Source organism: Schistocerca serialis, chromosome 7, assembly GCF_023864345.2.
Source record: "Schistocerca serialis cubense isolate TAMUIC-IGC-003099 chromosome 7, iqSchSeri2.2, whole genome shotgun sequence".
NCBI lineage: Eukaryota > Metazoa > Arthropoda > Insecta > Orthoptera > Acrididae > Schistocerca > Schistocerca serialis.
In genome coordinates this window covers 512,722,441-512,739,478 of record NC_064644.1, presented here as the reverse complement: position 1 = coordinate 512,739,478, position 17,038 = coordinate 512,722,441, and the positions used below count along the sequence as shown (strand labels likewise).

Genomic DNA, 17,038 nt, shown 5'->3' with positions numbered 1-17,038 from the left:
GCTGTCTGGAGCCGCAGTTTCCCTCCTCTCCACAGGTCTCTCGAGAGCTTTCTTACTGCTCTTCTCTTTACCTGATCTGCCTTGTTTTGATTCCAGGCAGAATGGTCGAACTCTCCAAATGTGGACAGTATCAGCTCAGAACTGACATGTTCCTTATTGTACGAGTATGTCCTCGATACTGCAATTCCCTTCTTATCCGAAAAGAACCGTCTCGCACTAATTATTAACGATCAAATTTCCGAAGATATTTTATTACTCCTCTGACACACCTGAAGAGATTATTTCGCCAGATTTCTATTTCTGCTATGTATATGCGACAGGAAATTGACAAGCATTCGGAACTCTGTTCCCGAAATCCTTTGACTGTCACTATCTTCCTGCCTCTCAGTTGTGAAAACAGCCAGTCGCCCAGAAACTCGTCCGCCCCGATTTCACTGTCCTAGGCAACCCTATTCCAACCTGACCCGCCTCCAGTCTGCTAAAAACTATGCATCGTCTACAAAATTATGCCGTCTTCTAAGAGGAAAAGTCGGTTTTCCACCGTGTCTTCTGGCACTGTTACAGCCACTACTGTCGTCCTATCTGAAGTACTACATACAGGTGATGTTAACACATTGTGTTGCAGCTGTTTCTAATAGTTTTAAGACGTGTAACTCAAAAAGCGTGTTGAAGTTTCGTGACAATTCGTAATTTTGCAAGTGTTTGGTTTCAACAGCCCTTCTCTGGCTCTGCTAATGGGGGAGAAACCGACGAGACAATTGCTTAATTCTTTTCCAATTTTTTTTATTTTTCTTGTTTTATGTAACCAGGATACTTTGTGTAGTGTTGTAACGTATTTGCTCTACTAAAATTCTCCTATATTGAAGTGAAAATATTCTGACATAAGTGTGTAAAGGAAATCGTTTATTTTGGTCTTTTCATGCACTTCAGGAATGATCTCTCGCCAAATAGAGTTAATTTAAATAAAGTTTTGCATAGCTTGGTGGATTGTGTTCAAGGAACTGTTGAGTGTAGAATGAAAGCTAATGAAACTGTTTCCAAGTGCCGCTTCACCCACATAAGGGCCCTGCAACTAGGCAGCTAGCCACTTGTCAGTGCTCCTGTCACGGTCGCCAACTCTGTTGCAGGCGTGCGTATGCTGGACGGTGACGTGACGGACGCGGTGGAGGCGCGCTCGCTGTCGCTCAACCCGCAGCACATCGACATCTACAGCGCCTCCTGGGGGCCCGACGACGACGGCAAGACCGTCGACGGGCCCGGCGAGCTCGCGACCAGGGCCTTCATCGAGGGAATCACCAAGGTCAGTGGCGGCCACCTCCTCCCGGCGTTACTGCAGCGTTGTGCTATACAGCCGTACGACACTGGCTGAGAGCACAAGTCACTGCTTACTACAGTACTGTGTCCGTGGTGCTCACGCTCACTGTATCGCTACAATTGTAAGAAGTCTACGTATTATACATCATTATGTCTACGATAATACTGGTTATTGAAGTTCAGTAGGTCTCAGAGAGCAAACCATGTAGTACGAGGGCCATCCAAAAAGTAAATAACGTCGGCGCGTACAGTCCGTGCACCTGTCTTTAACCAGCCGCTCACAGGTTTCTGGTGAACAGTGTGATGCGAACTGTTGTCGTATGGGGTTGTGAGTCGGACATCGTCACGAGGTAAGTACAGAGATAGCTGTGAGCTGGGCCGTGTCAATTGCGAATCCTGACGATTGTGAAGTTTCTGCAGGCGGTAAATGTTGGACCCTGTGACATTCACCGCGCACATGGGGTCGTTTAAGGTTAAGGTGCAATGAATGCAGCCAGTGTCGGAATGTGGTGCGTAATGCTTTAAATTAGAACAGATGTTCTTGACGAAGAGAGATCAGAGCGACCCTCCGTCATCTGAGATGCACTGTAAGGTGGATTATATCATTCGAGAGAACCGACGTGCATGAACAGTGTTAGGAAGTGTCTCGTTCAGTTGTGCACGAAACTATCATTCAGCACGGAGGGTACCACGAAGTGTGAGCGCGGTTGGTGCCACGCATGCTCACGGATGACCAGAAATCTGTGAGAATAGGGGTTGCTTTAGCATTCGTGAAGTGTTACGAAAGAGATATAGACTAGACTGTTACGGGAGATGAAACGTGGGTTTCTCATAACACCCACACAGTGAAGCAACTGTCTATGGAGTGGCGCCATCCTCAGTCGCCACAGAAGCCACTCAAATTTTAAAAAATGCATCAATTATAAAACTGATGGTTTATGTATTCTGGTACAGTAAGGGGTCCAACTCGTGTTGCGGGGCACGAAATCGACAACAAACAACGATGCATACTGTCCTATCCTTGAACGTGTTCGTTGGGCTACTCAGAACCGCCGAAGAGGCTGTGGAATTGTTCTGTTGTCTTAACAATGCACGTCCGCATACTGCCTGGTATATCCTGCCAATGCCTTGTTGCGTAAGAAATTCCGGTTTGACATCTTCGAGCATTCTCCCTGCATTCCGGACATGGCAGCTCCGGACTTTTTCGCGCCGAACTCTCTGGTGAACAAATGAACACTGACTGGGCTGGGTCACGTAACAAACCACAATCACACTGTGTTCTGGTGTAGCGAAAAGCGTTTTCCTACGTTATTTGTGGAAAATACGTGTTATAGCTTCGTATGCATCACAACATCTCAGCATGATGCGGAGAATGGAAGTGCTTGCAACACGAAAACGTAACTAAATACGAAAATAGGCGCGAAAACATCGCGAAAAACTAAATTACGTTCTAGAAGATAGGTTAACTCTCAGCAAAAAAATAAACTTTCTCATCAACATTGTTTGGTTGCAGATGACAAGCTACCTGTAATAATTAACACAAAAGTGGTCCAGAAAATTCATGCTCACCAAATGTAAAGGTATTTACAAAAAGAAACGATCTGTTGTTTGAACTATAAATGCACATAACTTTACAATCATGTAACAAAAATGTTCACATTGCAGAAAAATAAAAATTAAAACCCACTGATGATGGCACAGTTTTTCCGAAACATGTCTGGCTATTGAGAAAAACGGTGTTTTGCATAACTGGCGGACCTCAAATCCAAAAAATTTTAACTGCAAACACGGCCAATACAAGGAGCTGAAAATGAAAAATGGAGTGTGTGCCAAACGTGTATATTCAGTTTCTGTATTATTGTTAAGGAATCTGTTAGTACAGCGACGCGTTTTCTACTTTCAGAATGGTCCTCCTGATTTAAATTAAACGCAATCTATATCCAAATTAGGTACTTTCGAGAGGACTTAATATTTTCTTTCTCTATTGTTCTTCCTCTCTTGTTATTTCTTCTATATGACTTGCGTGCTAAGGTGTGAAAGCTCTGTATCGATCTGACTTCCTGCTCTACTGACTTTTTCTATGAAAAGTTATAATGTAATCATTGCTTAAAGATCATTGGTTTGTCTGATTTTAACACACGTTCTACTCTTCAGTTTTTGTCATTGTAATTTCTTACTGTTGCTGCACACGTATTATTTCCGAAATTCAGTCTTTTCTGAATTTATCTGCTCTATTGCAACGTCTTGCTGCTCTGAGAGTCTTATTTTGGGACATTTGTATCTGTTTAGCGTCTTTATTCTTTGGAACCAAGGCCATTAAGGAACAATATAATTGTCTTGATGGAATTTCCGTTTGACGCTTTAATTGATTTTCCTTACGTCTGGTTGCGGTCGTAATGTGTATTATTTTGCGGTTAATGTGTGTCCTGACTGCGGTGAGCAAAGATATCTTGGACGCAAAAACTCCAAATACTGTAGTACATAATTAGAACTTCTAGCTGCGATGCTTTCACGATATGCGCTGTAAAACACTATATTGACTCTGCTCGTTAAGCGGAAAGGAAAAAAAAATCGGTAGCCCGCCGACAAAACACACACACACACACACACACACACACACACACACACACGCAAACACACAACACTACTGGATAGAGAGAGGAACATGCTAATAAGCAGGCAATCGTAAGGTTTTGATTCATCAGGTTTCTTGTTCTTCAACACTTTGAAGATTCATTATAGAAATGACGCTCCCATTTCATGACTGTCCTGAACGTTTTAGGCGCTAATGCATTCACACCGATCTATGATGCAGGCTGTAGAACAATGTCAAGTAACTCAGTGATTGTGGCTCATACATTTGAAGCCCGGTGCACTTCTCAGCGATCAGAGACCATAGAGGCGTTTCGCCATCGCTGCACGAAGCAGCGGCCGCTTGACTCGCCACGTGTTTGCAGGGCCGCGGCGGCAAGGGCTCCATCTTCGTGTGGGCGTCGGGCAACGGCGGGCGCGACCACGACAACTGCAACTGTGATGGCTACACCAACTCCATCTGGACGCTGTCCATCTCGAGCGCCACCGAGAACGGCGTCGTGCCCTGGTACTCGGAGGCCTGCAGTTCGACGCTCGCCACCACCTACAGCAGCGGCGCCTCCAGTGAGAAGCAGGTGAGACACCGACACCGGCTCCCCACTCCTGTCCTTATAGTGGGGAAACGTATCTGAATGAGCAGCCAACGTCCTAGTGTGTCTGTCACTCAGGGAGTTCTTTTCGAACTGGTATGGTAAAAAAGGAAGAATCCAGGGCGTTATAAATTATATTTTGCAGTACTGTTGGCAGTACGTATACGATATGTCGTTTCAGATCAAACTTACACGAGTTCATGAGCAACTGCAACATCTGTATCTTTACTAAAAATTGACATCAGAACATAAATAATAAATACCACTGCCTATATTGGAATCAGGCTACAGCCACCTTGAGTACTTGCTGACACCGTAGTCTCTGAATCTGACGCAGTTCCACAACTGGCAAGACTTCAAAAGCACCTCTACTTCTGCACACGTTTCGTGGTGGAATCGATGTCCTTCAAGGCTGAATGTACCCGTCAAGATAGAAACAAATCTAATGAATATTTAAAGAGAGACTCGTTTTTATATCCAATAGTGTATATCGACGTGTTTCAGAGAAGTACTGAATACTTTCGACAATCACAAATAACCTATTTCGTAGGTTATCGATAAATCTGCTTGCAACGCGTCTCTGAAATATAACCCCCTTTTCAAAGATTACATTCAGGTTTCTGAAGATATATCTGCTTTAGTTTATGACCCTCATCTGGCCAAGAAGTGCTCATTTCCTGAAAATGTGAGAAACTTGCACGTTTACACTTTCGCTGTAGATACTGTACCATGTTAAATAATCTGAAGTGTAAGTGCAAAAACGCAAGCTTTCCACCAGTGCGGAAGACGAACATACAGTGGCGAAACGAAGGTGGTTAAGTGAAGCAGATGTCCTCGAAATTAAATTGCTAAATTTAATCATATGAAACTGAGCAGGAAAATAAAGTATTGTGAATGAACAGAGTGTGTTAATAGAAAAAATTGCCAGAACCTACACGTTGCAGACCATGACGGAATGTCTGTTAGTAGCGCAACATACTCTGTATACACGTGCTGACGCTTTTGCAGCAAGCGTCAGTGACATTTAAAAAGTTTAAATGTACGACATGTAGACCTGACGGTGCATTCCCTGCACTTATACAATTTGTCCCAGAAATGTTACGACGAACTTCGAGTGATTGTAGAGGATTTCATCAGGTACAAATCGACGATAGGAACTCGTGTCCCGAAAAGCCATCCAACGACGAATTTATACGCGTCTGGCACTCGACCACCCCTTTAGCAGCAAACGTGACTTTGTACGCTGACAGACCACAGGAGGAACTTCTACGGTCCGCCACAGTACAAAGGGGTGGTCGAGTGGCAGGCGCTCATAAATCAGACGTTCGATGGCTTTTCCAGACACGAGTTCCTATCGTCGATTTGTACCTCATGAAATCCTCTACAATCCCTCTAAATTCGTCGCAACATTTCTGAACACTCTTTGTAACAATCTACTGTATCTTATTAGAAAGAACAAAAACTGTTCTTTTCCTTTATTAGTATAAGTTATTAAGTCCAGTGTGTTTTAATTTTTACGTTTCATTAATTGTATTTAATTTAAAAGGGCACAGACGTCATAGTGAGGCATAGAGCGAAGGAATTGAGGCCACTCATCCACGGATGTTGTACCGATTACCGTGCCACAGACTTTCTGGTCTTTTGTGAAAGTGATGAAAAACTACTTGGACATGAGAAATAATAATAATGTAAACAAATAGTTTCCTTCTGTACAATAAAATGGTTAGCAGCTGACGTGACCATCATTTCCAAAAATATGAAAGTAATGAGGACTTAATATGTGTTGTGGTGGCCTATAGGCTGAAGACAGGTCCGGTGCAGCTCTCTAGGCTAGTCCGTCCTGTGAAAGCCTCTTAATCCCCGATCGACTGTTGCAGTCCACATTTAAGTTAATCTGCTTAATATACACACATCAAAAAAAGTTTTGCATCAAACCAGTTCCCAGAACTTCTGAAGATAGACATTGACTGTGGATATTGTATCACAGATACAGTCTCTTTGACTTTTAAGAGATGTCACTAAACATGCCCAAAGATGTAAACAAACACATATGAGCAGCGCCTGTTAGATGGAGGGGTCCAACAGCCCACCAGTTCCAGTCATTCCACCAGGAAGGAGGTACACGGCTCGTGTTGTCTTTTGTTCAACCATGCCTAGACAGTCAATGCCGCGGTTTGATCGCGTTCTCGTTGTTACTTTGTACCGGGAAAGGCTCCCAACAAGGGAAGTGTCCAGGCTTCTCGGAGTGAACCAAAGCGATGTTGTTCGATGGAGGAGATACAGACAGACAGGAACTGTGGATGACATGCCTCGCTCAGGTCGCCTAAGGGTGCAGTGGATGACCACTATCTACGGATTATGGTTCGGAGGAACCCTGACAGCAACGCCACCATGTTGAATAATGCTTTTCCTGCAGCCACAGGATGTCGTGTTACGACTCAAACTGTGCGCAATAGGCTGCATGGTACGCAACTTCACTCCTGACGTCCATGGCGAGGTTCATCTTTGCAGCCACGACACCATGCAGTGCGGTACAGATGGGCCCAACGACATGCCGAATGAACAGCTCAGGATTGGCATCACGTTCTCTTCACCGATGAATGTCGCATATGCTTTCAAGCAGACAATCGTCGGAGACGTGCTTGGAGATAACCCAGTCAGGCTGAAGGCCTTAGACGTGCTGTCCAGCGAGTGCAGCAAGGTGGAGGTTCCCTGCTGTTTTGGGGTGGCATTATGTTGGGACGACGTACGCCGCTGGTGGTCATGGAATGCGCCGTAACCATTGTACGACACGTGAATGCCATCCTCTGACCAATAGTGCAACGATATAGGCAGCATATTGGCGAGACATTCATCTCCATGGACGACAATTCACGCTCCTTTCGGGCACATCTAGTGATGACTTCCTCCAGGATAACGACATCGCTCGACTAGAGTGGCCAGCATGTTCTCTAGATACGAACCCTATCGACCATGCCTGTGATAGACTGAAAAGGGCTGTTTGTGGACGATGTGACCCACCAACCACTCTGAGGTATCTACTACGAATCGCCGTTGAGGAGTAGGACAATCTGGACCAACAGTGCCTTGATGAACTTGTGGATAGTATGCCACGACGAATACAGGAATGCATTAGTGCAAGAGGATGTGCTACTGGGTATTAGAGATACGGGTGTGTACAGCAATCTGGACCACTACCTCTGAAGATTTCACTGTATGGTGGTACAACAGGCAATATGTGGTTTTCATGAGCAATAAAAAGGTCGGAAATGATGTTTATGTCGATCTCTGTTCCGGTTTTCTGTACAGGTTCCGGGCTCTCGGAACCAAGGTGGTGCAAAACTTTTTTGATGTGTGTAATAAAGCCCTCATATCCTAAGTTTTTAGCTAGTACACTGACCTCCCTTAGCAAACTGACTGTTCGCAGAAGGCATATGATATGTCCTCTACTGCGATTCCTTATTGTTGTGAAGTTGTGCCACAAAATTTCATTCCTTTCCAATCCTCGTTAGCTATTCCCTCTGTGCGCGTAATCTTCAGGATACGTTTGCAACACCGCATTTCAAAATCTTCTATTCTCTTCTTGTCTGAACTCAACGTTTCACTGCAGACAGTTTGTGTGGCGGCGGGTAGAATTTATTATGTTTCTTATTTAATTTTTGAACCTTGTTAATGTCTGGCAGACCTGCGCTGTTTTTGGAAGCCACAGTCTTTTACAAGGGCTTGAAACCTGTTAGTGCGAACAACCACAAAGTGATGGGGAACGTGGTGTTTAATGATCTTCAGTCTACAAGTCCACAATAAATGTTCTAACTCTCTAGAAATTATTCAGAGGAGTTGGAAACCACGACAGTAAATGAAAGTCAGCTGTCGTTGAACGCATCAGTATATTCGAGAAAGAGCTCAGACGTACAAGCAATATGTATGAAAATAATTAAGGCTTGTCCTCGAAACAGCTGAGACACTATTTTTACTCTTTGCTCATAATTATGTGAAGTTAATTGCTTCTCCTTAAAGTATGAGAATAATCTGGGACACTTGACACGCGGTTTTGTGTAATACAGATGGCAGCACGCAAAACATAACACCGAGAACGAAACGTAGGCTTTCCAGACAACCTATTATGCCAATTAAGTTCACTTTCTGACAGATATAGACGATACTTCATTCGGCCAAAGCAGAATATTGTCAGTCATCTTTAACGCCATCTAATGCTTAAATGACCATTGTCGCCGACGAAATCATGGCATATTCTGTAGCGGAGCGTAGCACGTTTCCGTATGACTGACAACGATTGAATAACTTCACACGTACATACATCTCGTTCTTCATATATGCTTAGTGGGGACAGTGGAGGAAACACTTGCTACAAAGCTGCTTCTAGATTATTTAGCAGCGCCCAACCAGGACCCTTTATGACTGCAAAATTATTTATGTCGTTCCGATTCCAATTTTTCTCTACGTAAATCTGTATTTACTGAACTGTCTTTTGTTTTTGTACCGCTGTAAAATTACGTTATTATCTTGAAACTTGATACAGCTTCATTATTACCTATAATAAACGTCGTGCTGTCATTTTGACTTCGTAGCTTAACAATAAAGGTTAATTAATCTAAATTGTCTCACATAATTTAGGTACAAAAACTTTTTTTCTCAATAATTCAAAAAGTAGACGAGATAGCATCATGAAAACTTCTACCATATGTTTTTATGTTAAACTGAAGCTAATTCCTGTCTTGGAGCTTTCTATCTTTAATGTTACATGTTTCTCAAAGTTTTACAAATTTGAAGTAACTAAGTAATCATATTCAGATTCGCAATTTTTAGAATTCTCGAGTGTCCGTCCGGGTCACGTCGTAATTACTCCACGATATTTCGGCAGTGACTTGTTGCCATCTTCAGGTGGTCGCTGTTGACTGCTTCTCCGCTCCTGTAGGCGTCCTTTATACGCCGGCCGTGACCCCTTCCACAGATAGGAGCAGTCATCAGGGACCACGTGAAGACAGCACCAAGCCTCTGTACCGAAATATCGTGGAGTAATTATGTGACCTGGCAGTATAGCCGAGAATTCTACAAGTCAGAAATACAGCAGGAAAACTTCCGATCCAGATCCACAACAGATAAGCAGACCAAGTCTTCAAACAGTATTTAGACATTTAATTTTACATGAGTATATTGTGCAATCTCTATGCTCACGGCTCTAGTTCGACCACCGTCCCTTATTTTGCTGGCGAAATTACAAAATTCATCTGCTACTTTCGGTGCCCCATTTCTAATCCGATTCACGATTTCATTCGAATACATTCCATTGCATTTGTTTCACTTTTGTTGATGATCATCTCATCTTTCTTTCGGGACAATATTCGTTCCGCACCTTCCCTCTCCTTCACATCTCTGAGAAAATGACAGTGTCATTGATAAACCTTAAAGTCTCTATTTCTTCTTCCTGAAATGTTCCTCTGTTTCCTTCACTGTTTGCTCAGCGTACAGACTGACTAATACTGTGTCTCTCCTTTCGGCTCCATCCCCTCCGGTCTACTGCACGTCAGTCGGGACGCTGAGACTGTTGACGGCAGCGCTCTGTGTCTGGCAGGTGGTGACCACGGACCTGCACCACCAGTGCACGAGCTCGCACACGGGAACGTCGGCGTCGGCGCCGCTGGCGGCCGGCATCTGCGCGCTGGCGCTCGAGGCGAACCGCGACCTGACGTGGCGCGACATGCAGCACATCGTGGTGCGCACCGCGCGCCCCAGCAACCTGCACACCCCGGACTGGAGGCTCAACGGCGTCGGCCGCAACGGTGAGCGCTCGGCTGTTGCCTGCTGTCCGCTGGTGCATCGCTTACTCCGGACACACGTGGTGCAACCGAGAGACAGTCCATTTAAAGTAGCTGCTTCCGAGTAGACCATCAACGGAACGGCAGGGGATGCCAGCATCATAGTTTCCAGCGATGAGGCTTCTGACGTTGACATTTGGGCTTGGGTCTGCAGTAGCGTGTGCTGACATCGGAACTTAACCATTGTCACAGGGCTCACTCTGGTTACAGTAGTGGATTTTATACTGTTATGTCTTCTTTGTCTAAACTTTAAAATTTTCTTTGTTATCGTGGCACACAGCAAATGTTGGATGTTTTTCCAATTAGCGTTTTTTACAAACGGGGCTAGATATCTAAAAGAGAAAACTGATCTGCGTTCTAAAATCTTAAGCCAAAGGAAACGCCTACACTTCTCATATTGACCCGATGAAACAACTTACATTGAAAACGTTTTACTACCTCTGGTGAAGGAGAAAATGTGGCAACGGCCTTGCCGCAGTGGATACACCGGTTCCAGTGAGATCACTGAAGTTAAGCGCTGTTCGGCGTGGCCGGCACTTGGATGTGTGACCATCCAGCCGTCATGCGGCGTTGCTATTTTTCGGGGTGCACTCAGCCTAGTGATGCCAATTGAGGAGCTACTCGACCGAATAGTTGCGGCTTCGGTCAAGAATACCACCATAACGACCGGGAGAGTGGTGTGCTGACCCTACACCCCTCCTATCCGCATCCTCCTCTGCGGATGACACGGCGTTCGGATGGTCCCGGTAGGCCACTCGTGGCCTGAAGACGGAGTGAAGGAGAAAATATTAGTTTGACGCTATATCGTGTCTAGAAAGGAATAAAAAACCACCGTGCCGAAGGACAGATGCTGTATGTGTTTCTTTCTAAATATTGTTTCATGCGTACCAACGTATATTTTTTCATTAGTGAATAAATGTTGATATTTTAATATGTTTCGGAGACACCTTCCCCATTATTTCACTTCTGAGTAATTTATCTTACAAACGTTGTTGAGAATACACGTTATGAAGTTTGCATTGGATATTAATACACACAGCTTGGTTATAATTAAAAGAAAACTTCCGCAACTTGCGCTACTGTAGACGGAAAACTACTTACCGTATGCATACCCAACTTTAAGCGAATGATGTTCAGATTGTGCGCTGCAGGATTTGCATTGTTAGCAGAGTTAGCGTTATGATTTGCCATTAGGCGACCTAGGGCTGAAATAGAAGCACCAGTGTGCGGCACAGCTGCAAAAAATGGTTCAAATGGCTCTGAGCGCATTGGGGCTTAACTGCTGAGGTCATCAGTCCCTTAGAACGTAGAACTACTTAAACCTAACTGATGTGTCGACAGAAGTGCCGACACAGTGTGATTTGAGGGGAGCGCAATGCACGCTATAAACACACGAAGGATGGCGTGAGGTCTGAAACAGGATACGTAATGAATGCTATAAAAAAAAGTACGTAGCTTTTGGAATACTTAACTTTAATCCATCCTTGTTGTATACATCGTTCTTGATGAGACATGCTTTATACGATAAGTATCAATTGCTATGTAAGGCTAATGGCGCCTTGCTAGGTAGTAGCCATGGACTTAGCTGAAGGCTATTCTAACTATCTGCTCGGCAAAGGAGCGAGGCTTCATCAGTGTAGTCGCTAGCAAAGTCGTCCGTACAACTGGGGCGAGTGCTAGTCCGTCTCTCGAGACCTGCCGTGTGGTGGCGCTCGGTCTGCGATCACTAACAGTGGCGACACGCGTGTCCGACATGTACTAATGCACCGCGGCCGATTTAAAGCTACCACCTAGCAAGTGTGGTGTCTGGCAGTGACACCACATTCCTCCCCCGCAAATCGGCGAACGGTCGTGTTATAAGGCTTCCGCCCGCCGTTGGGAGGACCCCATGTTGATGTATGCGATGAGGTGGGGAGCCTAACAACAGGCGAGGCTGTGCCACCCGCACCCGGCCATTCGGTCCGAGGGGAGCTAGGAAACGCCTGAAAACCTAGTCCAGGGTGCACGTCAACATGCGGTGTATGCGCCAGTAAAGAGACAGGAGGGGCCGAAGGGTCGACCTCCATTGCGTCGGGGTACCCGACGCGCGAAGACGCCATGTGGTCCGGAGCGGGCAAGAGTTCCATGGCGGAGGACATCTGGTCACGGGAGGCGATAGGCGCCGCGTGACCCAGGAAGGCGCCAGGCGGTTGCAGCGAAACGTCCACTGCGGGCGGCGCCGGCGGGAGACCAAGCGGCGGCGGCGGCGGCGGCGGCGGCGACGCGTCGCCATGGGGCAAAATGGAAGGCAGCGTCGGTAACACCTGGGGATGAGGCGAGCCAGTAGATGGGTCCCCAGGGCGCTGACCGGACGGCACCGTCGCTGAAAGCAGACGGGGAGCGGCAGAACCCATGCGACGATAGAGGCGCAGCTGATTGAGATGCCGACGCACCTCACCAGAGGCCCCCAAAACCAAATACATCGCGCAGCCGAGGCAGCGAAGAATGCGCCCTGCGAACCAACGCCGTGAACCGCGAAAGTTGCGATAGAATACTACGACGCCTGGAGCAAAAGCAGGAGTCTGCCACTGCACAGGAACCTGATGCGGCGGATGCAGCAAAGACATCAAGGTTCGATGAGGACGACCGTGGAGCAACTCAGCCTGTGAGCGACCATCTCGGGGCTGAGAGCGATACGAAGACAAAAAGAGCAACAACGCGTCCTCCCGAGAATGCGACTCTTTCAACTTCAACATCTGTGACTTGAAAGTCCGGACCAATCGTTCAGCGGCACCGTTTGAGTGAGGCGAAAACGGCGCGGATGTCAGATGTTGAATACCATTGGCTTTGCAGAATGACTGAAATTCTGCAGACATGAATTGTGGGCCATTGTCGGAAACAATAGTCAGTGGAAGACCTTCAATGCAAAAGATAGCAGACAACGCTTGGATGGTGGCAGATGACGTCGTGGAAGACATCCGGACAACAAAAGGAAAATTACTGAAGGCATCTACCACAACCAACCATCTAGCATTCCAGAATGGACCAGCAAAATCGATGTGCAAGCGTTGCCAAGGGGAAGTGGCTTTTGGCCATGCAAAGAATTTCCGCGGTGGTGCGGATTGTTGTTCGGCACACGCCATGCAAGAAGAGCACATTTTCGTAATCACAGCATCGATTCCGAACCAAGTACAGTGCTGACGAGCAAGTTGTTTCGTTCGCACGATACCCCAATGTCCTTGGTGAAGAAGTTTTAAGACAGAGGACTGTAACGAACGTGGGACCACGACTCTGGACTGATCATTATCAGAACGCAACAACAAAACACCACGTCGAACAAAAAGTCTCTCCTTGTGAGCAAAAACTCGGCGAACCAGCGGATCCTCAATCCGCGACTTCGACAAGGGCCATTGCGTAGCAACAAAACGCAAAACGGTAGCAAGGACAGGGTCAGCAGCTGTGGCTGTAGCTACACGACGAAAATCAATCGGAAACGAGTCGACCACGTCATCGGTTTCCGAATCATTGAACATGCAAGCAAGTTCAGAAGAATCGAATGCTCTATCCTCAGCAACAGGCAAAAGGGACAACGCATCGGCGTTTCCGTGCTTAGCCGTGGACCGATACAAGATATCGTAGCGGTACTGCGAGAGGAAAATAGACCAGCGAATGAATTTCTGCGCTGTACGCGGAGGTACAGGCTTGTTCGGATGAAAAAGCGACGTCATAGGTTTGTGGTCGGTGATGATGGTAAAGTGACGACCATACAAGAAATCATGGGACTTTGTAACACCAAATACGAGAGCCAAAGCTTCTTTCTCTATCTGGGAATAATTTCTTTGCACAGATGAGAGCAATTTGGACGCAAAGGCAACAGGGCCATCATGCGATCAATCTTTGTGCGCAAGCACAGCACCGATCCCGAAATCCGATGCATCTACCATCAACAAAAGGGGTTTCTGGGGATCGAGTGGCGTAAGGCAAGTATTAGAAAGCAACGCCGATTTCAACTGGCGAAAGGCGCGTTCGCATTCCGTCGTACAGACGAATGGAACACCTGTACGGCGTAAGCGATGAAGCGGAGCTGAAAGAGAAGAGGCATTGCGCATATTCAATCACACCTTGTGATCCCAAATCGTGTAATGTTCTTGCTACCTCATCACGCAATGCGTGGGGAACATTGCGCGCTCTGAAAAATTTCGGTTGCGCGTTTACTTTCAGTTCCAAATGTGCTTCATAGTTTGTAGCGCAACCAAAGCCCGGTGCAAAAATGTCTGCAAATTCTTCACATAGACGAGAAACATTGGCGGAAGGCACAGCCTGGTTCACTGAGAGGACCTGATTGACTAGTGACAAGTTAAACAATTGAAATAAATCTAAACCAAACAAGTTCACTGCAGTAGAAGAACGAAGAACGTAAAATGACACAAGTTTTGTTTGTCCCTTGTATGTTGCAAGAAGAGTGCACTGTCCTAACACAGGGATATGCTGTCCTGAATAACTAGTGAGCTGAACATTTGCGGCACGCAACGGAGGTTTGCCCAGTTGTTTGTACGTGTCGTGATTGATCAATGAAACTGCAGCTCCGGTATCGAGCTGGAATGGTATGACCTTGCCATTTAAGTCCAAATCTACAAAAAGTTTATTGTCCTGCTGACGACAAGAGCGACTGTCTCGTGCAATTTGAACTGATACAGGTACAGCATCACTTGCTAATTGACGTGATTTCCGGCGACGTCGACACACACTTTTTGTGGGATGAACACAGTCACTGTTAGAGAAAGTGGCACTGGACAGAGTGGAATTAACTACATGAACGTCCACGGGCGAAGGTCCACGAGCCTGAGTGTCCTTGGTTCGATTCCGGCGCGAAGCAAAGGGCCTGGAATGATTAAGAGTGTCTGATCTGAGCGTTTTCTGGCAAACACTCTGAACATGTCCTTTCTTATTACAGTAAAAACAAATAGCTTGGCGTGACGGGCAATTGTCACGCGAATGTCTAGTTGCACACCGCAGGCATGATTTCACTGCATTTGTATGCTTGCGCGGTACACGTGGAGAGCTAGGCGGCAGCTGCGCAGACGAGCGCGAGGGCTGTTTATCGTTCCGTGCAGCGCGCCCGGCGGGCCGGTTAATGTGACACACAGCTGGCGAAGTTTCAAATGATTCCTGTGCAAAGTCAAGTGTGTCTTGTCTATCTAATATGTCTATCACTTGTTGAAGGGAGGGATTAACTAGTTTCAAAATCTGTTCCCATATACGAACATCAGAAACGTTCTGTGCAATTGCATCACGTACCATTGTATCTGAATAAGGGAGTCCACAATCACACTCAAAAGCACAATCCCTTGTAAGGCCTTGCACTATTGCAACCCACTCCCGATTAGTTTGACCGGCCGTACGTTTCGTACGAAAGAAAGTATACCTTTTTGCAACGACATTAACTGTTTCCTTGAAATAGGCATCTAAAGCAGACAAAATTTCTTCATAGGACAGAGTTGCTACGTCGCGTCGGGGAAATAATTTCACTATCACACGGTACGTTTGCACGCCGACACAAGACAATAAGTGAGGCTGCCGCTCGTTACCTTGAATTCTGTAGGCGGCGAGATGAAATCAAATTGGCGTGACCACTCCGTCCATGTTTCCTTAGCTGGGTCAAATGGCCAGAGCGGAGGTGCAACAGCATGTTGTGGCTGCGGTAGCGGTGAAGCGGCGGCCGCCGCATCGTTTTGCATTGCATGTTGACCCGGACGAGCTGTCCAAGGGCATCCAATGACGCCTGCGTCTGCTGATTCTGCAAGCGATAAAATTCGGACAGTACATCTGGAGAAGCCATGACACGAGTAAATGTAAGCAAGTAGAAAGAACAAGACCCTTTTTTGACTCGTCGCCGTATGATGTGTCGACAGAAGTGCCGACACAGTGTGATTTGAGGGGACCGCAATGCACGCTATAAACACACGAAGGATGGCGTGAGGTCTGAAACAGAAATACGTAATGAATGCTATAAAGAAAAGTACGTAGCTTTTGGAATACTTAACTTTAATCCATCCTTGTTGTATACATCGTTCTTGATGAGACATGCTTTATACGATAAGTATCAATTGCTATGTAAGGCTAATGGCGCCTTGCTAGGTCGTAGCCATGGACTTAGCTGAAGGCTATTCTAACTATCTGCTCGGCAAAGGAGCGAGGCTTCGTCAGTGTAGTCGCTAGCAGAGTCGTCCGTACAACTGGGGCGAGTGCTAGTCCGTCTCTCGAGACCTGCCGTGTGGTGGCGCTCGGTCTGCGATCACTAACAGTGGCGACACGCGGGTCCGACATGTACTAATGGACCGCGGCCGATTTAAACCTACCACCTAGCAAGTGTGGTGTCTGGCGGTGACACCACACTAACTAACCTAAGGACATCACAAACATTCATGCCCGAGGCAGGATTCGAACCTGCGACCGTAGCAATCCCGCGCTTCCAGACAGTAGCGCCTAGAACCACTCGGCCATACCGGCCGGCGTACAGCTGCAGATAGTCAACATGGGTATGGGTGACGTGAGACAAGCTTTACTCTAAAGCTTTTATATCAAAATAACTAACAATTCTGATGCTCTTCGCCAGCATCAATGCACTAAAGGAATATGGCGCGATCCTTTTTACGCACAGGCGTTGAAGTATATCATTTGGAAGTTCGAATTAACGGACGTTTTGGGAATTGCTCATGGGAGAGG

General features: G+C 46.3%; 1 protein-coding gene across 1 annotated transcript in view; it reads left to right on the top strand.

Annotated features, from left to right (window-relative positions):
- LOC126413181 (furin-like protease 1, isoforms 1/1-X/2) overlaps window positions 1-17,038 on the top strand; it is a 232,847-nt gene that overhangs the window by 159,936 nt on the left and 55,873 nt on the right. Inside the window, exons 5-7 of the mRNA XM_050083077.1 lie at window positions 1,128-1,300; window positions 4,272-4,481; window positions 10,090-10,297. Of these exons, the coding sequence (XP_049939034.1) occupies window positions 1,128-1,300; window positions 4,272-4,481; window positions 10,090-10,297 (591 nt within the window). The remainder of the gene's footprint in view (window positions 1-1,127; window positions 1,301-4,271; window positions 4,482-10,089; window positions 10,298-17,038) is intronic.